This window comes from Astyanax mexicanus, chromosome 13 (assembly GCF_023375975.1).
Source record: "Astyanax mexicanus isolate ESR-SI-001 chromosome 13, AstMex3_surface, whole genome shotgun sequence".
Classification (NCBI taxonomy): domain Eukaryota; kingdom Metazoa; phylum Chordata; class Actinopteri; order Characiformes; family Acestrorhamphidae; genus Astyanax; species Astyanax mexicanus.
In genome coordinates, this window is record NC_064420.1 from 26719564 (window position 1) to 26744808 (window position 25245).

The following is a 25245-nucleotide window of genomic DNA, read 5'->3' on the forward strand; positions in this document are numbered from 1 at the left end:
CAAACCAAAACAAAAACTGTAACACCTTTCAAACCCTTTTAAACACCCTTTAACAGCCTTTAAAAAGACTCAACCATATTATACATTTTACTTTTAATCTGTAGCTCATTAAACAAGCTTTGTGGTTTGATTAGACACTGGGTCGTGCCACAAGGCAATGTAATGTTCTTTTCCTTCCGGCCTTTAAAAAGGGTCTCAGGGACTACTTTGGGTAGTCTACCTCTTGATGAAAGATCGATGACTGCTAGATATGCCTTTAAAACACATCAAAGACGTTTTGCTCAGTTAAAAGACTTTGAGAGGGAGCATATTAATGGACTGAGAGAAATAGAATAGTCATTTAGACAAATTGCTTGCCATCAAGGCCAGCCACCGTCACCTTCGATTGCAATTATATCACAAAAGAAAAACCTAGACTGGTATGAACTGGAACCCTATAATCTTTAACAATGAATGCATTTCCTTGGCCAGCTAGGCCATAGGTTTGGCAACCTATGAGTTTGCAGAATCTACAGGCCCAGCTGTAACATATGTGGGTAAATGTGCTGCAGAACGCAATACAGAACATGTATACCTCCAATTCCAACAGTATACAGGCTAGAGGTATCCCAACAATGTATTAGAGCCTCCTTTCAATTTCATAGTTTTCCTGATAACCGTATCATTTTGCTTCAATATTGTAATGGCTTACATATATCATCATTAAATTCACACATGAAGTTTCATTAAAATCCAACCAAACTCCACCTTGATGTGTTATTTTTTGGTCAGTAAATGCAGTTATGTAATTACATTTGAATCATTCTGCAAAGTTGAATTAATAACTTGACTTCTAAGAGTTACATGAAATAAAACAGGACTGAGGAATGAGGACAAGTCGACTTTGATCATTAGTGAGATCCTAATGAGACTATATTGCTTATAACTTATATGGTCACTGGCTTGTCTACTGAGCCACATGTCACAGACTCCACTGACCTGTGTGCCCTTGCTCTGGACATCACGGAGCCGCAGTTCCCACTGGTTCCTCTCCTGGTTGAAGCGCTCCAGGAGCTCCAGCTTCTCACGGCCCCAGTTTCGCTCACTAATCTGCAGCTGCTTGGTCAGGTCCATCACCGCAGCGTACGAATCTGCAAGCAAGTGCTGATGCTCTTCACGCTCCCTCTTCAGCGCTCCTTTCAGGTCTGGATGGTCTTTTTCAGCCACAGAGACCTTGGTTGCCTTCCCCTCCAGCTGGAAAAAAAGACAAAGATGGAATCATTTGTACTGTCATATTGGTTATACAAGTGTATGGGTAATTACAGGGATTAGGAGGGTACAAATAATTGTTGAAAATGCTAACTAGCCTTTTTCTTTATTTGCTGACAGAATGATTATACACTGAATCCATGGACAACCTTCTTTTTTTAAACATTTTAGTAGCAGCTGTACCAAAAGGATACTCACGATTAATCATAATTAATTTTACATAATCATATATTCAGATAACGGTTAATGATCTGTACATAAAAGCTTTTGCACATCTGTTCATTATAAGCACAACCTCATGTGAGCTGGATACAAAATTAAGCATATCCTTCAGTGGTTGTAAATGATATTCCCTTTACTGACACCCCCATATTAACAAGTGCAAACACCACCAGGGTCTATTAAGGTATTGGGGTTGTCTCAGAGCACTTCTGTGATGGCAGCATTAATGCAGAAATATACATTGAAATCTTAAAGCAACATGTTCTCTGGATTCAAGCAGACAACATCTTTTCCAGGGACAGACATTCATGCAAAGACATGGCTGAGTAAGAAGAGGGCATGAGTACTAGTCTGGCCTGCCTGCAGTCTCCAATACCAAATACTGTACCACAGATGTCTCAAGTCTCCCGTAAGTCGAGGGAGTTTACTGCATATCAATAACGGCTCCCTGATGCCCGCAGATCAAATAAAATCTTGGGTCCAAGTACAGGTCTTGGTGTACCTCCCTGAAATTTATTTTTGCTACTTGGGTGGTCTGGTACCATGACCCCATACCATTACACACCTTAAGACACAGGGTGTTCCAGGGTGTCACCTGAAACACCTGGTATCTTGATGCCTTGATGTTTTAATTGTTAGGAGAAGAAATGGCAAGAGTTTGTTTGTAATTTGTTTTAGGGCTGGAATAAAGGAATACATGTGTATTAATAATTTAAATGAAGTTGACAAGATAAAAGGTGGAATATCTTGGGTTTAATAAAAGAAAAGAAAAAGAAAAATCCTGTTTCACCCATTGGCCCTACCACTTAGCCATACCCCTCTTTTTGCAAGTTCACGTCTAGATGTAGGATTCTTGTTAGGATGGAGGGGGATGTGTTAGGGCACTGAGATTTTTCAGAGGCACACTTCGCCAGATGGAGTGCTGTGAGAATCACTAGCAAGATGGTGGCACAAGCAACCAAAAAATCCCAAACATTTTTTTTTTTACTTTTTATTTCCAATTTTTATCTTATTTTCTCCCCAATATACATAACCAATTACCCAACCTACTCATTAGGACTAGTAATGCCCCAACATCAGGAATGTAAAGACTAGCACATGCCTCCTCCGACACATGTGAAGTCCGCCACCGCCTCTTTTTATACTGCTGCTGATGTATCATTGCTGAGTAGCATTACAGTGCACTTGGAGGAAAGCACAGTGACTCACTTCTGATACATCAGCTCACAGATGCCTTGTGGTGAGCGACATTAACCTTTGGAGTGATTTGGGGAGAGAATGCCATCTACCCACCCAGAGAGAGCAAGATCAATTGTGCTTGAAGGGTTGTTCCAATTCTGAGGGTGAGGGTTACACAAAAACACATAAGAGAAATAGAGATTGGGCCACAGTAATTGTAAGGAATACTGTAATTTTTTAAATTGCAGTTTTTTTCATACTGTCCCACAGTTTTCCGATTTGGGGTTGTATGAAAATGCAGCATTTTTTTAAAGCAACAGATGATTAGAAAGTCTAATACTTTCTCATTTTCTCCTTTCTCAAAGTTTCTCCATTAAAACGCATCAAGCCACTTTCAAAGCAACAGCAGTTACTCAGGATTTTATGAGCCTATGCGGGTAATGTTGTTAAATCTGCGGGCTTTCTGGGAGGCCCATCAGTCACATGCATGCACCAGCATGTCTCCACCATATAAGGCTCTAATAGAACAATCTGGCAACCCATCAGATGATCGTGTGATTAGACTCTGTCGGTATTTGTGTGTTTGGCATTTAACCCCCCCCTTTTTTCATTTCACAGAATGACAAACGAAGCCTAATGAGCAATATTGTGGACGGCGTGATGAGGTTAATAGCGTTCTGTGGAGAAGGAGAATCTCGACCCCTCCCCTCTGAAACCTGCATTTCACTAAGGACACGAAAATACCAGACACTAAGCAGAGCAACAGAGCAGCTGGTGATGTGATGCCACGTTGCCAGTGCACCCTGCTGAGGTGCTTGGCACTGCCTCATGTAGTGCAGCTCGTCACAAAAAATGCCAGATGTGCCAGGCAGACCTCGGCAGAGTAATGCTGGAACCGTGCTTAAGGATTTGGAGGTGTGTGGAAGATGGGTTGGTGGCAAGTCAGACGTGTCCTTTTTGACATATTCATTACTTAGAGGCCAGGCTTCTGTCAGAGGTGATGAATTGCTTCTTATTTGTAATGTCAGGTGGCACTTTACAATAAGGAGACATTAATTAACAGTATCTACAACAGAATGTCTCAACTAACTATTAACTGACGCTAGTTAAGAAGTTATTAGTCATTACAAATTATTTAACTAATGTGTCAGTACATTATTATTTACATTTACATTATTAATAATATCTGTACTAGTGTTAATTACTGTATTTTTCGCACTATAAGGCACACCGGATTATAAGGCACACTATCAGTAAATGTCTATTTTTATAAGCCGCATTTTATGCGACACTAGTAACTAATAGTAGTAGTTACTAGTTTTTCTTCTTATTCAGCAGGTCTTGCTAAGCTAAGCTAAGTAAACCAAAGTGTAATTCTTAAAAAAATGCTAGTAGTCTGTCACAGTAGCTAGGTAGCTAGCTAACTTTTCCATTCCACCCTAAATTGTGCAACAGATAGCAGAAGCTGCAGCATTTAGGGTGCAATAGAAATGAAATAAAAATGTATAAAAGCCCTATAAAGCCCTAAATTTAACTAGTTAACCAGCAGCTAGGTTGCTGAACTTTAGTGCTCCACTGTTATAGCTATATCTGTATCGGGTGCTTGAAGGGTTGTTCCAATTCTGAGGGTGAGGTTGCACTCAAAAACATTATAAGGCACACTATCAGTAAACATCTATTTTTATAAGCCGCATTTTATGCGAAACTAGTAACTAATAGTAGTAGTTACTAGTTTTTCTTCTTATTCAGCAGGTCTTGCTAAGCTAAGCTAAGTAAACCAAAGTGTAATTCTTTAAAAAAAAAACATTTCAGCTGAGTTAAACAAGTCAAACGAGACCTGGATGTAAATCTACACAGACTACAGTCTAATAATACTCTTCTCTGAACAGCAAAAGAGCTAGCGCTGTGGTTAGCAGCTAACGCTAATGCAGCTTCAGCGGTGCTAGCTGGGTATAGCATCAGGCTACAGGCCAATACTCACCTCTGGATGGCCAAAGAGATAGTGATTCGCGTAGTTAGCAGGTAATGCTAATACTGCTGGAGGACTAAACTGAAACTGCTCCTTACAACATTAAATGTAAAGGATTTTTACTAGGAATTAACCAAATATTTGGCAACCAAAAATATTTTGTGAAAATGACAAAACACAGTGAACAAGTAAAGAAAAATTAAGGTAAAAAAAATACATTATAAGTGATACTGCACTGTTTCCTCAAGGATTTCTTTCAGCAGCCAAAACTGCACAAAACTGATCCAAACTGAAAAGATCAGGGGCTCTATCGCACACACTGTAGAAGGCACATTACGGTGCTTATTGCTATTTTACACCCTGCAAACAGTCTATTTTCACGCATTACTAATTTGCCAAAGTCAGAGTGAACCTGGCTCTTAAACGGAAAGGTAAGTGACAACCTGGTTTATTGCACTTTATGCTCAAAGATAATTAGTACATGTCTTTTCCACGTTTAAAAGGGATACTTTTCCTGTCGTTATGACAGCAAGGACACACAGACATACCCTAAATCAAGCTGTGCCATGTGTGGTTGATGGCTCTTCTATACATTGCTAAAATAAGGCCCAGGGACCCTGTCACCAACTCAGTCAGTAATCTAGCTCCCCAAAAAAGTTAGCATTGTTAACTAGCATTGCAGCTAAACTGCTCCAGTTAGCATTAGCATACACTGTGTCAGTTAGCACTGCGTTTGACCTGGCAGTTAGTAATCACGGCTAAACCGCTCCAGCCTAGCTGAATAAAACTGCTGTGTCTGTTCATTACTGCATCACGGTTAATCTGACTGTTAGCAATTGTGGCTAAACTGCTCCAGCTCATGTCTGCATCCCTTGATTCAAATTAAAAGTCCTTTGCAGGGTTTGTAACTGCAATTTCATACATCGCGTTTTATACCATTTTAAAGCAGCTGCATTAATAATAATAAAATATGTAGTAGAAACACTACATTGTGCTTTGTTGGTTTGTATAATTACTCCTTATAATGAAAAACAGCTGATTTAATGCTTTTTAGCATTAGATGTGCAAAAAAAAGTGTTAGAAAATATTTATGTTCACATGTTCATTATTTTGTATTTAGATGTTATATTTTGTTCAGTTTCAGTCAAGAATTCTTATTTCAGTGCATCTGCATTACTTAATATTACAGCAATGAATGTATTTTAATTTCTTTTCCTTTTCCTAACTCTGCAGTATCGCTGCTGCAGAGCATCATGAGTTGCCTTTGCTGGACAATTTAGAGCCGTAAAGTCAGACTGAAGGCTTATCTTGTCATCTGTATTGTCTGGATTGGTTGTAAACACACCACCGCTTTGAAATAACAGAACAAAAGGACAAAAGAAGTGTGCTGAGTAAAAAGTTTAAATTAACCCCAGAGCTCGCTTAAATCAGGAATTATTTATGGACTGAAGAAAAGGCCTGAGGAGTGAGAAGGCCTATCTAAACCTTGCTGCTACATCGCTTTAAATTTAATGGCTTATGTAAGATAAAACAAATGACATTTCAGTTTCACTGAATTACGTTTATTATGAACCCAACCAGTTGTTTGTAACCTTTAAAAATCTTTTTTTTTAAAGTCTTTCTTTGCTGTAATTTCTTCTTTCCGCGCTCTGTAGCATTTTCTTTTGTTCCTCCTCACTAGCTCTCGCCCCACACCCCGGATTCTTCTGTGTGCCTCATAAAGCATGCGGCTGCCTCTCCCCTCTCCGTCTCCTCCGGCTCGTTAATTAAGTCATTAAGGAGGCTGCAGTTACCAAAGCGTCTCGAAGCTCGGATATATAAAACTCATATCTCAACATCACACCTAGAACCAAGCTCATAAGCACCCTAACACGTTTACACACTGACACTTACACACACACACACACACACACATGCTACGCTAAGCTAGGCTGCTGGAGACAGACAGAAGATCAATCGCGTGACAGAAAATAAATCAAACCACTGCAGACTTCCAGAGCTCCCGCCCGGACAAACGCTGCAATACTAAATGAACAATATCAGGAGATTAAATTCCATCTGACATTCAACAGCAACCTTCCCAGTCTTGAGGGAGAGCACTTCACATGTGAAAATTGATCTGACTTGAGAGTTTAAGTGGTCCGTCGTGAGCACCTCACATGCTGAGTAGGGGTTACTTTAATATTACGACGCACAATCAATCAGCGGCTGGAGAAGATGGAGAAGAACGTTCTGTACCTCCTCAGTTCCTTCCCCAGATCGAGGTTGAAGTACTCTTCTTTTGTTTGCAGTGAGAGGCAAAGATAAAAAGGTCTGCAGATTTCAAGAAATATCACATTTCCCCTCCATGATTTAAGTCTTACTGCATGAACTCCAGGTAGTGGAGCTAGCAGGTGTTTTCCCAATTATGTTAAATGGGTCAGTTATTTTAATTCTAAGAAACTTAGGGACCGGGATAGCACTACAATCCCCAAGAAATCTCAGTGCAGTATTGCACCTTTTATAATGCCACTACCTTCATGAAATTCACAGGAAAATAATTATTACTTATCTAATAACACCTGAAAAAATGAAACACACTGCTGACATATATGTAAAATTTCCCAGTCAGGAATTACCGTATTTTTCGGACTATAAGGCGCACTTAAAAACTTTTATTTTTCACAAAAATTGACAGTGCGTCTTATAATACGGTGCGCCTTTTGTATGGATTTTACTCGTCAGGTTGTAAGGAGCAGTAAACACACACTCCGTGCATGATGCTAACCGCTAAGCTAGCTAGCTTATTCACTGAGATCAGTATTATCTAAATTTTACTCGTCAGGTTGTAAGGAGCAGTAAACACACACTCCGTGCAGCGTTATACAGAGTTTCAGTGCTATACAGAGTCCAGAGCCGTGCAGCTCCGAGGCTGGAGCAGCAAATAGCATTAGCTAGCTTATTCACTGTTCAGAGATCAGTATTATCTAAATTTTACCCGTCGGGTGTAAGGAGCAGTAAACACACACTCCGTGCAGAGCCGTGCCGCTCCGAGGCTGGAGCAGCAATAGCATTAGCTAGATGCTAACCGCTTAGCTAGCTAGCTTTTTCACTGTTCAGAGATCAGTATTTTCTAAATTTAGCACTTTTAATACTGCTGGAGCAGTATTATTAGAGTTAGATGCTAATCGCTAAGCGTTCACCGTTCAGAGGTGAGTTATCGGCCTGTAAGTCTGTGCTGCTTTGCCTGGCTAGCATTAGCTAGATGCTAAGCGCTAACTCTCTCAGAGGTGAGTTTTATCAGCCTGTAATCTGCTTGTTTACCGTGTTAAAACAAGCTACGGGGGACGAATCGCTAGCTAATATCTCACTGTCTTACCAGAACACGCAGGATTACTCAGTGTAACGCTGTCGTTTAAGTTTGGGTTAACTTTACTAGTTTAGGTGACTAGCTAGCGTGCTAGCGGATAGCTATGCTAACGCTGGTGCAGCAAGCCTTAGTGGACATCTGGAAATCTAAGCTTACTGTAAATAAACTGAAGCACGTTACTCACCCAAATAAACAGTTTTCAGGAGAGGAATCTGTGTAGATTAATATCCAGCACTCGTTTGATAGGCACCCTTTCTAGTGTCACTTAACGCGCCTTATAATGCGATGCGCCCTATGTATGGAAAAATAGCAGAAAATAGGCGTTCTTTGATAGTGCGTCTTATAATACGGTGCGCCTTATAGTCCGAAAAATACGGTAATCTCTTGGATTATATTTTCCTTTCAGTGGAAAATCTCCATTCAAAATGCTCTGCCACTATGATCGAGAGATTACTGGTTCGACTCCCAGTCATACACCTTGGTCTTGCCATCAGAGCCTTGAGAGAGCACTTGAGAGAGCACAATTGTCCTTGCTCTCTCTCTCTTTGGGTGGGTAGATGGTGCTCTTTCCCATCATCACTCTTAGGGTGATGCTGATCAGCACAGGGCATCTGTGAGCTGATGTATCAGAATCGAGTCGCTGCGCTTTCCTCCGAGCACACTGTTTTTAAATGCTGAATTGTAGTTAGAAAGGTCAGTTTTAATGCTCTACTTACTAAAATTTGTTTAGTTTAAATCATGCACTGGTTTTCTATTTAAAATTCTATTTCTATTAAAATTCTATTTCTATTTAAAAAAGACTTAAAATAAAACTGCATTAGAGCTATTCCCTAGCTTAACACACTACTGATGTTCTACCACCCAGTGTTTCACTAAGCAAAGCCACAAACCACAAATGTGGACTCTTTGAGACAGGACATTTATCTAAATGAGAGAGAGGTGCATCTCACCTGAGTGATGAGGCTTTTGAGCTCAGTCCGCTCCACCTCCCAGGAGGCCTTGGCTCGGGCAAACTGCTGCGTGAGCTCCTGGGAGCTTTGCCTCTCTTCTCGTAGTTCAGCGTTCAGGTCCTGCAGGGCCACCTTTAGGTCCGACAAAGTGCTGCTCAAACCACTGGACTGCTGGTGGGGTCAAAGAGTGAGGTTTGATTAGTGTAAAATTGTGTTTCTAGTGATTAAGACATATTTTATCACGTTTCGCCTGTGATGACTAGAAACTCAAAGCTGCCCAGATTAGTTTACCTGGAAGTGGATCTTCTCTGGAAGGCCGTGTTCTTTGGTTGTAGGGCTTGTCGGTTGTTCCTCAGCTGCTGCCATCTTGTTGTCTCCATGGTGAGGGGAGAGGCCCTCATCCTCCAGAAGCAGATGGAGGTCCTTAACACTGTTAATCTGAAATAGTAACATACGTTTGTTGCATTTATTGTATTATGAATTTCATTTGTCCATTTTAATATTTAGCAGTATGTTTTACATGGTCAGAAATCAAAAATAATTCAAATTTCAAAAATATTTACCTACTTATTTATTTTGAGATAATTTACCAACTTACAAATACTTTTGGGCTGTACAGTGATAAATATATATATGTAAGCTACATTAGCCACACAGAGTTGTGCTTGGAAGTTTGTGAACCCACAAATTCTTCTGAATTTCTGCATATAGTTGACTAAACGCTGTTATAATCCTCTTTACAAAACAACTTAAATTATGTTATGTTGATGTGATTCCTCCTATACACTGCTTATGAAATTTATAATGGAGTAAATATAGGAATTAATTATTCTTCTTTAACATTTCTTTTGTAGAATGACTTTTATGCTAAGGGTCATTGTCTTTCTGCATGACCCAAGTTCTCTTAGGAATGAGCTCAGGGACAGTTCTCCTTGCAGCTCTGCCATGCACTTCATTGGTGTTCAGTGTTTTCCTGATTGTGGACTCATGAACATTAACATGAGCCAATGTGGGAAATGCTTTTAGTTGCTTAGAAGTTACTTCATGTGGTTTAGAAGTATGGCTGGCCCGAATAGCGTTTTTTGAGCTCCGGATATTCGGCACTGATTCGAAGCGAATATTCGAATATTCGTTTTTAAAAAAAGAGGTAAAAAAAAAAATAATAAAAAAAAAGCAAATCACGGCCCCTTTAATCCACTGAACAATGTTCACCCCGGAGTTTTGGTGTTTTTATCCCGGATTTTTGTGTTTTCACCCCATATTTTTTCTGTGTTTTTAGCCCAGATTTCTTTGTGTTTTCATCCCGGAATTTCTGCCAGCCCAGTAAATTGCTGTTTGTGTTTTCACACTTAGGCTATTTGCTTAAAAAAAAAACAAAAAAAAAAAACGTTTGTTCAGGAAGTATTTTATATTCTTAAACATTGTTAATTATATTAGAGGACAGTCATTGTAAACTGTACTTGGTCTATTTCGGTTAAAGGATTGTGCAGGGCATATTACTGATTTTGTATTTTTGCACTTGGGCTATAAGCTCAATATTAAATATTTCGTTTGTTTAGAAATTATTTTTTATTTTTAAACCATGTTAAATTATATTAGAGTAGAGGAAAGTCATTGTTAATGACGTTATTGTACTTGGTCTATTTCGGTTTAAGCATTGTGCAGGGCATAGCCGTATTACTGATTTTGTATTTTTGCACTTGGGCTATAAGCTCAATATTAAATATTTCGTTTGCTTAGAAATTATTTTATATTTTTAAACCATTTAAAATTATATTAGAGTAGAGGAAATTCGTTCAGACATCATTTTTGTAGGCCAGGCTTTTGTAACCGATTTAGCCCCTACTGTTGCCACATTACCCCTTACGTTTTATTATATAAATCAGTTTCGAAGAGCCTGCATTTTTTTATCATGTATAATAGAGGTCTGCGCGAGACTGATTTTTAAACCCACTCTTCCACGCTCCCGCGTTTCTGTCTCGTTACCGCTCCGCAAAAAAATTGCTTCTTTTAATCCCGCGCCCGCCCGCCACATACACATTTCTGCCGCTCCCGCCCCACGTTCCTAATATAAATTCAATAAACTACATTTAATGCTTCAAATTTACTTATATATTTATTAAAACAGCAGCGCTGAATAGTGCGGTCCCGTTCCTTACCCCAGTCCAAACACCATCGGTGTGTGCGTGTGTGTGTCGGTCCATCCTGCGCGTTGAGAGTTTTCTTTAGGTTTTTTTTTTTTACAATTATTACAGTTTTCTTAACTATTTATTAATTTGCTCCCGCATCGTCTGGATTAAACTCCCGCTCCAACCAATAACAGTTCAGTTCTGTCCCGCGCGCAAGATATTCTGACGGGACCCGCGAGAACAGAAGTGGTTAGAGTGAGGTGGAACTCTGGAAAGGAGAAAAAAAACGAATATCCGAATACCAAAATTAAAAACCGAATACCTACTCAACGAACGAATATCCGAATACCTGAATATTCGGGTCCAGCCCTATTTAGAAGTAACCTTAGGTTCTTTGTGACCTTACACACTATTTACACTATTTCTTGGGCTTGGCTTTACTTTACTTGGGCATGATCCTTACTGGTCAACCACTCCTGGGGAGGGTAATACTGGTCTTAAATTTCCTGTTGAGAAATATCCTTTGCTTGTGCCATTATACAGCTCTGGAAAAAAATAAGAGACCACTAGTTTCTGAATCAGTTTCTCTGACTTTGCTATTTATAGGTACAGGGGTTGGAATTTGAAACTGAAACACCTGGTTTTAGACCACAATAATTTATTGTCCCAACGGACAGTTCTGGTGGAAACAGGAGAGTTGAGGTGCACATTGTTTCACATGTCTTTTGGATACAATCCGGGTTAGCACCCGAACATCCCTTTCAGACAGCTTCCACTTGCGTCCACAGTTAATCCTGTTGGATGTGGTTGGTCCTTCTTGGTGGTATGCTGACATTACCCTGCATACCATGGCTCTTAATACATCACAAAGACTTGCTGTCTTGGTCACAGATGTGCCAGCAAGATGTGAACCAACAATTTGTTCTCTTTTGAACTGGTATGTTACCCATAATGTTGTGTGTATTGCAATATTTTGAGCAAAACTGTGCTCTTACTCTGCTAATTGAACCTTCACACTCTGCTCTTACTGGTGCAATAATGTGCAATTAATGAAGATTGGCCACCATGTTGGTTCAATTTAGCCATGAAACCTAAAATGACAGGTGTTTCAGTTTCATTGTCCAACCCTGTATATATTTGAGTAAAAAAGGGCATTGTTGTTTTATTCTATAATATACAGAATATATTTATCTACAAACAGACGAATATATTTATCTACAAACAGACAAATAAAGTTATTGTCATTTAGAGCATTTATTTGCAGAAAATGAGAAACAGCTGAAATAACAAATAATGCAAAGAAAACAAGTTCATATCTTGGCATGTTCTCCTCCACCAGTCTTACACACTGCTTTTGGATAACTTTATTCCACTCCTGCTGCAAATTTAAGCAGTTCAACTTGGTTGGATGGCTTGTGATCATCCATCTTCCTCTTGATTGTATTCCAGAGATTTTCAATTTGGTAAAATCAAAGAAACTTATCATTTTTAAGAGGTTTCTTATTTATTTTCAGAGCTGTACATAAATACTGTTATATACCCAAATATTTATCTTAAATAAATAAATGACCCAGTCTCATATTTTTGTTTCATTTGGTTCACCTATCTACTTTTAGTACTGAAATCTGGACTTTTAGGTCAAATTTCTGCTGAAATACCACTTTAGCTCAAAATTGTAAAAGCAAACTCTTTGGCAAAATGTTTTGGCTGACTGCCAAATATAACAGTTTTATGGTAATATGTGTAAATACAGTCAGAATGTTTTCCAAACTATCACTTAAAGCTGGAATGCCGGCTTAGAGACTCAACAACTTTGCTATGGACTTTCCACATGTTGCCTCCCTCCCTCAGTCCTACAACATCAATTATTATGTCCTTATACCTCCAGGACGTCCTTGCCCTCCGTGTCCAGCTTCTTGCCGAGCCTCCACTGTTTGAGAAGCCAGCGCAGCTTGAGGCTGACCAGCAGCAGGCTCTGCTTCAGCTGTTGTGACTCCTGCACCAGCAGGTTCCTCTCCTGGCTCCAGAACTTCTGCTGCAGTCGCGTCTGCAGACTCACACTCTGCAGTTGGAAGTCCCGCCGCACCAGTGCCTTCTGGTGCTCCTCCTGCAGCTGACGAGACACAAGGAGGAGAAAAGGAGGAAGTTGAGTAAAAAAGGAAAAGAAAAGGGAGTCAAAGAAGGAAAAGATGAGTTAATATACCTGTTAAATCTGCTGGGCTAGCAAGCCCCATGAGGATGAAAATGATGATGTTAGATCTTCTGCTAAGAGGACGTGTTGTGTAAAATGTGATGGGTCTGCATTTTTTATTATGTTATAATATACATACTGTGCAGTGAGCATTTTTGGGGCTGGCTGTATGAACCTTTGGAACAGCTGTTATTTTCCCTACGTATGCTCATTTTTTAACAACATGCTAAAAGCTAACAGCAGTCATGTTTTCGTAATGGGTGCACCTGCTCTGTTATGTAATCATTTGTTTAGAGGGTGATATTAGTGGCTTTTGATTAACAAAGCAGGAAAAAGTACTGCACAAAATTTAAGCTTGGGAATGACTGCTACTAATGAGTCTTATTTCCGATATCATCTTCTAAGAACTTTCGTTTTTAGGTTGCAGAATTGTTCACACCTCTGCTCTTACTACAGAGTACCCTTTTTTATTTGTAAATTGACCAAATCCCAGATAAGAAATAATTGGTGAACGTCAGAATTGTAATAAGTACTGCACACAGTATTTCTTGGATATGTACTCTACAAAAAGAACACCAAAGTCTTCATGTTCTTCTGTAAAAACTGCACAATAAGTCCAGTCTAACCAATTATATGTGTTTTTACCTTTTATTAAGCAATTAGATACCATTGTACCATATGTGTTAGCATTTTGTCATTCGCAACGCAGAAAAAATTGACTGTTGGCAGTGTGCAAGATAGGGACCATGCTGTACATATGTGTGTATTTGTGTAAAGAAAATGTAGCTAATAAAAAAGTGTAACATGTACAATATAAAATATTAATTATCTAAAGTATTATTATGAAAAAAAACTGCAATATAACCTTCATGTTTTATATATAAAATCTAATGTTTTTTACACTTTCTGTTTATAAAATAATTCCACATGTTCATGTATAGTTTTAATGTCTTCAAAAAGTAAATTTACAAAGTAAACAAATCATAAAAAGAGAAAGAGATATTGGCATTGACCTATTTTAGTGCAGTGCAGCTTGATTTAGTGCGTGTCAGTGTGTCTTTGCTATCGTAACGACAGGAAAAGTATGCCAAGTGCGGTTTGAAACATGCAAAAGGCATAAACTAATTCTATTTTAATTCTCTTCTAAGCTGTTTAAACAGTGCAGGCACAAGGCATGAAAGCAGACTGTTCACAGGGTGTAAGATAGCAATGCCCATGGCAATGCATCTTATGTAGGGTGTGTGCAAACTTTTGACTAGTACTGTATGTTGCTATTCTACTACATAAATGTATTAAATAACATAGTGTGGCCCAATCAGTGCAATCAGCTCTCCTTCCTACCCTGCCTCTAAACCCATACATCACTCAGTGCCCATCAAACACTACCCCTCCCATTTATTTTTTTTTTTTTTTAGCATTTTTCAAATTTAACCTGAGTGTGAAGTCAGTCTGTGCTGAGCAAAGTGCAACTTTGACTTTGTTCCAAACTATTTCCACAACATACCTGAGAGAGTTTCTGTGAGCAGCTGTGGGTGTGGTCACGGAAAGCCTGTCTCTCCAGCAGAAGCTCCTCCTGTGCTTTCTCAGCCTTCTCCTTCATCACACCCAGCTGCTCCTGCAGCTCCCAGACCTGCTTCAGCAGCTGCAGAGGGACACAGAATAGAGTTAGCGTCACAGTCATTTAGCCTTTTAGCATACATGAGCTATACTGATGCAATTAACTGATTCTCATATGTGTTGCGCTATCAAAGCAAACAGCTCATAATAATGAAGACAGCACTGAGCCCGCCACCATAACACACTACAAACCACACCACCCGAGACACGGCTGGCTGCGTTCAATCTGCTGGAGACGAGCTTCAGCCTTTTCCATTTCCTCCTCTAATGACCCTCAGGCCTCAGACACTGCAGACTGCACTCAGCCTTCATGTAATTCAGAGCACAAGTCTAGCGATTACGACCCCAAGACTATAATTATCTCTACAAACTAAAAAAAAAAAAATGTTATTTGCCAGCCAATTAAACGGTGGCCGTGAAATCGAGTGGGATGGTGATTGAGATGTGTGTGGACCGGAGGGACGAGTGTGTCTTTGAATTCGCTGGAATGCTCACTTTTTAGTCTATTTGGCTTCAAGCGTTTTAAAAAAAAACTGAGCAAAAATGAGCCCAGCTAATTTTCTTATGGTGAAAAGACTGAAACTTTGACTGAGAACTGCTGTAAAGTGCTGCAGTGATGTTTAGGTGAGTCCCAGTGAGCTCCCACTAAACTTTGTATCAGACTCCCACTGAGACGCTGCATCTATTACTGATGATTAATCTTCAAGACATACAGTAGAACACTATGCTCCCTATTTCTCAATCCTCCCCCCGCATGTCTCAAGACTCACATTGTGGTATCGCAATATTCAGAATATTTTGCTATATACTGTATTTACCTGCAAATTTTCTAAAAAAGGGGATACAATAATACAAATCATACTACAGTTAGTTCCAACCCTGCAATGTGATTGGCTGAGAAGTGTTTTATGAGTGCCATTATCAGCCAGTAATGCACCGTAACCCAAGTTATGTATGTACAGGTATGTACATATGTACATACAGGTAACCTAGCAACCTAGCAAGCCAAACAGCGCAGCTACAAACAGAGCAGCAATGGAACTATTTTAACCAAACAGATCATATCTTCTTGTCCTTTTTTTACTCTTTAACTTTGAATAAACAGTGATAATGGAACTGTGGAATAATCGCAATAATACGCTCAAGGTTTGTGCTTTATCATGTAATATTACAAGTTATAGCACTCCCACTTGTGTATTATTGCTGAAATAAATACCAGGATTGATTTATTGGTGTCAGTTTCACATAATTTGACAACTAAACATTCTTCACTACAGGTTTACTCTATTAATTGAATTATTGCCACCATGTGAATTAATAAAGCAGTAACTTTAGTATTTCAACTTAAGGGCCAGTATTATAAAGTAAAAAAAAAAAAAGATATTTTCCGCCATATATCAATTAAGTATCGCAAACGAAAACCATATATCAAAATATTGATATTTTGTACCGCACCTATTAGGATTATTACATATATTAATAAATGAGGTATATATAATATTACTGTATTTTTGGCATCATAAGGCGCACTTAAAATCCTTTAATTTTCCCAAAAATGGTCAGTTAGCCTTATGTATGAATTTTACCAGTCAGGTTGTAAGAAGCAGTAAAGCCTCTCTGCTGAAGTACAGCTTTATACAGGAGTTTCAGTTTAGTTATTCAGCACAGAGACCCAAAGCTGGAGCAGCATTAGCATTAGCTGCTAACCACACCAACTGTGCTAACCGCTGGCTCTTTTGCTGCTCAGAGCTGAGTATTATCGACCTGTAGCCTGCTGCTAGCCCCGGCTAGCACTGCTGGAGAAGCTTTAGCATTAGCATTACCCGCTAATCGCACTAGCTCTTTCGCCATTCAGAGGTGAGTATATCGGCTGTAGTTTGCACGTTTACCGTGTTAAAACAAGCTACGTGGGACGAATCGCTATCTTATATCACTTTGGCTTACTGACATACTCAGGGTTCCTCAGTGTAGTGCTGTCGGGCAGCATTAGTCGCTAACTGTGGCTAACCTTAGTGGAAATCTAAGCTTACTGTAAATAAACAAAAGAGCTTTACTCACCCAAATAAACAGTATTCAGGAGAGAAATCTGTGTAAATTAACATCCAGTGCTTGTTAATTTTTTCCCCTAAGAATTCCAGTTGAATTACAGACCTGCTGAATTTAAAAGACGCTTTTGACGCTATATTCAGCTTCAACCAGAGAAGTACAGCTTCTCCATCTGAAACTTGGTTCCTCTGAAGGTTTCTTGCCACTGTTGCCACTGGTTTTCTCACTTAAGCCTCGGACACAGATCTCTGCACAGATGCTGTTGTGACATGCGTCTAACCCTGCAGCCTCACATTTCCACTCAGAACGTGGGAAGATTTATAGAGCAGAGATCAGAGAATATTGAGAATATGTGAGATTTCCTGCGTTTTTTGTCAAAAAATGCATACTGATTACACTGAGGCATTTTAACAGGATATTTCCATTTTTTTTGTTTACAGTATAAAGGTTTGCCCTTTTATATAGTGCTTCTTGCTCCCTACACTCAGTCATCTCTCTTTCTCTCTTTCTCTTAAACACACACACACACCATGTATCAAAAGCAAATGAGAGCTGGAGACCCTTCTTATACAATTTAAGGAGGTCATGTCATTTAAAAGGGTACTGTGATTCATGCAGCATGGCAAGCAAGCAAAACCACATCTAGGCCTGTTTATCTGTGTGTGTTTTTTTTCCAGCATTTGAGCTTCTATACTCCACTGATCTTTCTCCAGAGTTGAAAAATATGTAACTGTCAGTATGACTTATAATTACATCAATAAACACTTGTTTAAGAGCATTAAGGTCATTGTTTATTTTCAATTATTCCATCCCCACAACCCACTGATCAATAAAGGCAGTCTGTTTAAAACAGCAAGTGGCAAAACGATTGTCTTTTGTTAATTGTATATAAAATACATATGATGAGTGCTTTAATCATGTAATGTTTATTGATCCTCACTGACATGCCACATTTCATGGGACAGGAACTATGCCCCATTAGAGAACACTGCATTAACATGTGGGACCTCATGAATTTAGTGTACATTTGATTGCTGACAGTAACTTGTCTGTTCACATGGACAACTCTAGCCAGATGCAGCCGATCACAATCACTACCACCCACTCCCCTCATGTCCCTTCCATCTGCCACTCACCACCAGTCCTTCAATTATTCAAGCTACCTTGCCATCAGCAAGGTGAAAAGTGTGAAAACTGTATGAAAAGTGTCTACTCAGTTTTTGTTGGAGTAACTGACACTATCCAATGAATGAAGTAATATACTAGTAATATATATGTAGGCACAGTGAGCTACACTAGTAAGGACGCCTACAAAGAAGTCAGTGTCGCCATGTTTCCCTTCTAATGGGGAATCGCCTAAGTAAATGAAACTGTAATTCTTAAAAAAACTGCTGGATGTAAATCTACACAGATTTTGGGTGAGTAAAGTGCTTCTGTTTATTTACAGTAAGCTTAGATTCCAATATTTTGTGTAAGGGTGAGTTTTCAGTGAAGTTTCTCCAGCACTGAAGAAGGCTGGGTGCTGCAGCCTTAGCATTAGCCGCTAATGGCGCCTGATATTGCTAGACTCAGAAACCCTGAGTGTTCCGGTAAGCCAGGGCACTATCAATTAGCGGTTTGTCCTACGTGGCTTGATTTAACATGGCAAACATGCAGACTACAGTCTGATATACTCGCCTCTGAACGGAGAAAGAGTTAGCGCTGTGGTTAATGGCTAATGCTAATGCTTATAACATCGTACTGCTCCTTAATACCTGACTGGTAGAATTCATACATGAAGTGCACAGTCGATTTTTGGGACAATTAAAGCATTTTAAAGGATTTTAATTTTTCCTACTAAATTTTGGAGCATTGATGTAAGAATTTGATTGCATTCAGTGACAAGAGCGAGCCTTATACCACTCCAGCTCATGCCATTCTTTTTATTGGCAGTAAGTACTTACATACATGGTAGTGTACAGTATGTCATTGTAAACTCTATTTGGTGCTGAGCATAGTTAGTTTTTAAGCCGTTAATTAATGGTAACTTTTATGAAGCATCATTTCTCTTTTATTTATATGTGCTTACATTTCCAAATGTATTAAACTGTCCTAAAACACAATACATGTGTGTAGGTGTGTTTCTGAGCACCCACCAGTGCAGGGTTGGTCTCTGTCAGGTCCGTCGTCTGCTCCTTGTTGCTGTCTTTATGGCTGTTGCTCTCCTCCTCGGCTTTGCACAGGTACGCTCCGGCACTTTTGACGTCCAGTTGCTCCCTAATGTGGGGCTGTTGCATGCATGCATGGGCAAGTTAATGAAGGAAACAAAAGCAACCGAAACCAAACAATAAAGGAGGTAATGGAACACAGGAAGAAGTCAGGGGGTGAACGATTAGGTCGTAGGGACAGGAACAGGGTAAGTAGTGGAATGTGAATGGTCAAACAGAGGACAGGAAGACAGACAGAACAAGACGAGGGACGAAGAAGGATAGCGAAAAAAGCAAAACGCCAGAAATCACCAAACGGAACATAACCAAACCAAAACGTAGACTCCATAGAAAAAAAATGCTCCCAAGACACATTTGAGACGAAAACAGAAAAAAACCCTCACAAGACGATGAAAAGAATGTAAAGGAAAAACAGCTTGGTCATTGTGGTGGAAGACAGAGTGGCGAACAGAACCAAAATGGCCATGAGGAGAGCCAACACCGGCTGTGGTGGACAGGAGCATGATGAAGACGGAAACCAGTAAATCCAAAAAAAGAAAAAAAAAGAGAGAAAGAAAGAGAGGAGAGAAAGAGAAAAAAGGAAGATATGGAGAGCATAGACCACAGGTCATGGTGCCCATGCAGGGAGAATGGAGGAGAGAGGGAGGGAGGAGAGAGCGGTCTGGATTGGGATTTTAAGTTTTGGACCTCTAATGGAGTCTATTCTTAAACACAGTGCTACCTAATGAAACCTGTGACCTGTTTCAGTTTACAGAGGAATGTTCCTTCAAATACCTTTAATATACAGTCCACTGTCCATCTTACCAGCTCCACTGACCATATACAGCTCTGGCAACCATTTTTAAGACCACTTAAAAATGATTAGTTTCTTTGATTTTACCAAATTGAAAACCTCTGGAATATAATCAAGAGGAAGACGGATGATCACAAGCCATCAAACCAAGCTAAACTGCTTACATTTTTGCACCAGGAGTTGTATAAAGCAGTGTGTAAGACTGGTGGAGGAGAACATGCCAAGGTGCATGAAAACTGTGATCAAAAAACAGGGTTATTCCACCAAATATTGATTTCTGAACTCTTAAAACTTAAATGAATAAAATGAATATGAACTTGTTTTCTTTGCATTATTTGAGATCTGAAAGCTCTGCATCTTTTTTGTATTTTAGCCATTTCTCATTTTCTGCAAATAAATGCTCTATATTACAATATTTTAATTTGGAATTTGGAAGAAATGTTGTTCTTAATTTATAGATTTATAGAATAAATCAACAATGTACATTTTACTCAAACATTTACCTATAAATAGGAAAATCAGAGAAACTGATTCAGACACAGCGGTGCTGCTTAAGTTCTTAAACAGTGTTTACTCGCTGTCCATTCTATTAGATGCCTATATTAACTGACAGCAGTTGGTCCTTCTTGTAGATGTAAAGCCAGAGAAAGAAGCTCATCTGTTGCTGACCAATCATCAGTGGAGCCCATGCTTGTATATTGCAGGTTGGTGGACTATTCCCAGAACAGATGTGAGACTGAGGTGTTCAAAAACTCCAGCAGCACTGCTGTGTCTGATACACTCGTACCAGCACAACACACAGTGCTGAAAATGACCAGCCACCCAAATAATACCTTTGCTCTATGGTGGTCCTTTGGTGTCCTAACTATAAATATAAAATAATAAAATATGCAGAGAAGCAGAAGAACTCCTAGTGCTCCTATATGGTCAGTGGAGCTGATAAGATGGACAATGAGCGTAGAAACAAATACATGATCATAATATGATTATATAATGTGACTTTATTGTGTATTTGTTTATTGAGTTCTACACAGGCGACAAAGCTAATGAAATGAAAGCTAACATGCAATGCTCAGCCATCGTCTTATCTTTACAGTATGATTATAGAGGGCACTGGGTCAAACACGTTTGAAGTAATGGAGAATCAGTCAGAGAATGCAACTTCAGTTGCACACGGGTCATCTTCAGACAAATCCAACACACTGGTGGATTTAAGGGTAATCATTTTACTAGTACTCAAGTGCAGTAAATACTATAATGCTGTACAAAAGTCTGAGGCCACCTTTCATTAATTTCATTTCAGGTAGAAATTCAGTACCATATTTTTCGCACTATAAGGCACACTTAAAATTCTTTAATTTCTCAAAAATCTACAGTGAGCTTTGGTGAAGTTTCTCTAGAACCAAAACTGAAGCAGTATTAGCATTAGCCGCAAACCGCGCTAAACACTAGCTCTTTCGCCGTTCAGAAGTATATATATCGGACTGTAGTGATAAAATATAAATTTAAACCCTTTTTCAAGCCCTTTTCTGACTTTTGATGAAAAACACTTATCTCTATTTTTGTGGATTTTTAGTTTACTACATAAATTGAACACACAAAAAGTCCTTTACACTGTGCCAAAATTTCTTGATGAACGGACCAATAGAAACTCTTCAAAATTACCTTAAATAAACTCTTTTTACATACAAAGTTTACAAGGTTTTTCTCTCTCCTGTAAAGATGCTGTTTTGGACATAAGTGTTTTGTATTGGACAGCAATGATATATTATATTAACATTACATACACTGTTATTGTGCTATTAAATAATGATAACAGAAAAATAAAAATAAGTCTGAGGTTAATTCTTTATGTAAACTCTAAAATGTACTTTTAATAATCGTAGGTTCTGTGTTCCTTACATAAATACTTTGGAAATGTAATCTCTAATGGAATTTTCATCAATCTGGCCGCTTATACAGGTGTGGGCATTCCCAAACGTCCCCACTTAATAATAACACTTAATAATCACATAAACACTTACATAATGCTATCCCATGACTTTTGGCATATCTGTGTATAGAGATATCTATATAATTATAGATATATATAATCACCTCATACAGTATATAACTGAAACTTAATGTACCTAATGTCCATACAGACTGAACATTCCATAAATGAATGGTGGGCTCTAGCTTTTTGCACTGTATCATAAAACACAGATTTCTCTTCAGTTCTACTATTTCATGATTTGCATTTCATTTATGTTTAGACTGAACTTCATAATTGAGTCTAAACATATGATGACACATTAATTGGCAGGGTCATCCAGCCCCATTTGTATCTAGCCGTGTGTTAGCCGTGGCTAATTAGCAAGTACAATCCTTCAAACACTTCAAACAGATATTTGACCCAAGACTGGTGGTGTTACACTAATGACGACTAAGATACTCCATTAGAGGCCAAAGTTCTATCCTCTAAAAGGTCTTCAAATGTAATAAAAGCATGCATATTAGTTGGCAAGTTGGCAAGCTTTATTAAACCAATGTGTTAGTAAAAAACTCAGCAATGACTTAAAAGCAAAGCAAACAAGGAATAAGCTTGCTGCCAAAGTAATGCAAATGAGATAAAAGAAACGAAAAACAAATAAAAGAGATAAAAGGAGGGACTGAAACTGCAGTAGATAAGTTCTCACCTTAAGATGAGCCGTGATCTGGTTGACCTGAGTGTCTGCGGTGTCTGCAGTTTGAGCCAGTAAGGGTATAGGAGACGCCTCCTTGTCCGGGGATTCCTCTAAAGCATCGAGTCGCTGACTGAGCATCTGCAGCTGGGTTTGCAGGGCCTGAAGTCTGGTCTGAAGGGCCTCCATCAGTGGCAGATTTGAGCCCTGCACCTGGTTCTTCTCCATGAGTCCCGCATCAGCAGGTTCTCCACCCGCTATTTTGCGGTAGATTGAGTCCGAGTCGGCTGACGTGAGGAGCTGGATGGCTGAGGTAACAAGCTGGGCCTGGTCACGGATGGCCAGGAGGTCTTTTATGCTGAGGCACTGTGAGACGTTGGCATGGATGCTTCCTGACACCTTTTCCACACCTTTTTCTTCCAGAGGGTGGCTTCCCTCACCTCCCACCGGACCCTCGCGGTGTTCCGGGCTGGGTACGCACTCGGCCGAATCGCCGGCCTCCGCGTCTGTCTCCATGGCAGGCCGGCCACCGATGTTAGTGGAGGCCAGATCGCAGCGCTGGAGGTTGGAAAGCAAGACGCGGTTCTCGTACTGGAGCTTCTTTACCTTTCCGCTCAGATCGCCGATTTGCAGCCTGGCTGCCAGCAACTCCTCCTGAGACGCCTCGTTGAGCGGCACTTCTTCGGAAGGCATTTCTGAGGGAATGATGACGGGAGGAAGGATGGTGGTGGGCGACATCTCGATCTCGGCGTCAGGAGGAAATTCCGACTTGTAGCGGTTAAGCTCGTTCATCAGGAGCTTGTTCTGCTCCTCCATCTCCATCAGTGACCTCCTTAGCAAGTCCGCCTCCTCCTCCACAAACTGCAGGTGCCTCTGAAGCTCCATCACGTTCTCAGCCGAGGCCGAAAGTAGCAGCTGTCCAGTGCTCCCGGTCACCGCCAAGCCTCCAGGCGTCTCCTGGATCTTCATGTCATCCATTTCTGCCCGGAGACCGCGGTTCTCCACCTCCAGTTCCACAATCCTGCGGCTCAGGAGGTTAGCCTCCTCCTCCACCAGCTTCAAGTGGACCCTTACTTCGGCCTCACGGGTATGAGGCGAGTCGGCCACGTCCTCCACGGTCAGGGAGGCGTCCACATCACCGTAGAGCGAGCGGTACTTGGCCAGCTCCTCCTTCATGGTCTCATTGTCCTTCACCATCTTGGTCAGCTTCTTGCACATCAGCGCTGACTCCTCCTTGGCAAAGTGGAGCTGACACTTCAGGTCCGAGCTGTCCTCTGGAGGCTGGAGGTAGGAGCAGACAGATAGAGACAGATACATTACAAAGACTTGCACTCACAAACTGCATTAGAGGTGTGAGTGAAAGATACACAGCAGTAGGTCTAACAGAATGATAAATATCTTTTGAATACACACTTCTATTTTTTTCTTATAAAAAGTGCATATTTTAAGCCACCCTGGATGTGAAGCCCAACAATGCACATGCAGGAATCTAAATCAAGTCATAGGCCCCTTTCTTACACCCTGGGCAAGGTGTGTCACAATGCTCATTGCTATCTTACACCCTGCCAACAGTTTATTGTCACACCTTGTGCCTGTGATGATTACATAGCAGTGGTGCTTGTAAATATATATACTAGGGCTGCAACTAATGATTGTTTTGGTAGTCGACTAAGTTGATGATTATTTTTTTGATTAGTCGATTAGTAAACAATTATTTCTGCCATGGCCTCATCTCTAAAAATGATAGAAACAGCTGAACATGAGATTTAAAAGGCAATTAATGTCTAAATGTTGTTTAAACATGGAAATACTAAAATTTAGTGAGTAAATATGTAATCTGAGACACAGACTAAGCTGAGTGTAAACTGTGAGTGAGTGGTCCATTTAAACATCTCCCATTGCACTTTCTCCCTCCAGCACTTTGTGTAATGCAATACTGTTACAAATTAACGATTAGTCGACAATGAAATCGACTAATCGTTGTAACCCTAATATATACGCAAATGGACACGATGGTCTCGAAAGGAGGTGTGTTCAGGTAAATTTCTGGTGTACTGCTATCTTGGCAATGGAAAACACAGGCGCGCCAATGACTAAATACAACCTAGACAGCCCACAGATCCCCAAAATAGGGCTCATAGAGTCAGCAAACAGCGAATGAGTCAGTCTGATTCAGAGAAAAGACAACTATGGATGTCTGGATCTGAATTAAAGCAGCTTTCTCAACATCAAGTCAAGTTTAAACTAGCCATTGATTTGTGCGAAGCATTCAGTCCCCGCCCTTCTTGTGAACCCTAGGGACTATCTGAGGACCTATATACTAGGGGTGTGCCTTATTGTATAGTATGCAATAATACTGCAGAAAATAATAATGTTATATTGTGATATTCCTGAAAGCAGCCTATTTTTGTTTGTTTTGCTATTTACTACACTTAATTTTAATTGTTCATTTGCAAATTATATGCTTGCACTAAATATGCTGCATTTTAATTTTGTTTACATTACTTTATTTTACACTAAATCAAGGTCTTGGTAAGTTACTGTTTAGTAGACATATATTTATACTGAACGTATACAACTGTTATATTTATACCAAATAAAAATTCCATGTTTTTCATATGGGTAAGACACAAACATCTCTTGGTGACACAGGTTTTCTTTAAAAGTACTCTTTCCTGCTTC

The 25245-nt window shown here is 39.8% G+C and overlaps 1 protein-coding gene across 1 annotated transcript in view; it reads right to left on the reverse strand.

Annotated features, from left to right (window-relative positions):
- Positions 1-25245, reverse strand: part of soga1 (suppressor of glucose, autophagy associated 1) — a 102995-nt gene that overhangs the window by 11895 nt on the left and 65855 nt on the right. Inside the window, exons 5-11 of the mRNA XM_015607622.3 lie at positions 22579-23844; positions 19036-19167; positions 14742-14879; positions 12929-13159; positions 9209-9355; positions 8918-9088; positions 979-1233 (exon numbers count right to left, since the gene is read on the reverse strand). Coding sequence (XP_015463108.3) covers positions 979-1233; positions 8918-9088; positions 9209-9355; positions 12929-13159; positions 14742-14879; positions 19036-19167; positions 22579-23844 — 2340 coding nt within the window. The remainder of the gene's footprint in view (positions 1-978; positions 1234-8917; positions 9089-9208; positions 9356-12928; positions 13160-14741; positions 14880-19035; positions 19168-22578; positions 23845-25245) is intronic.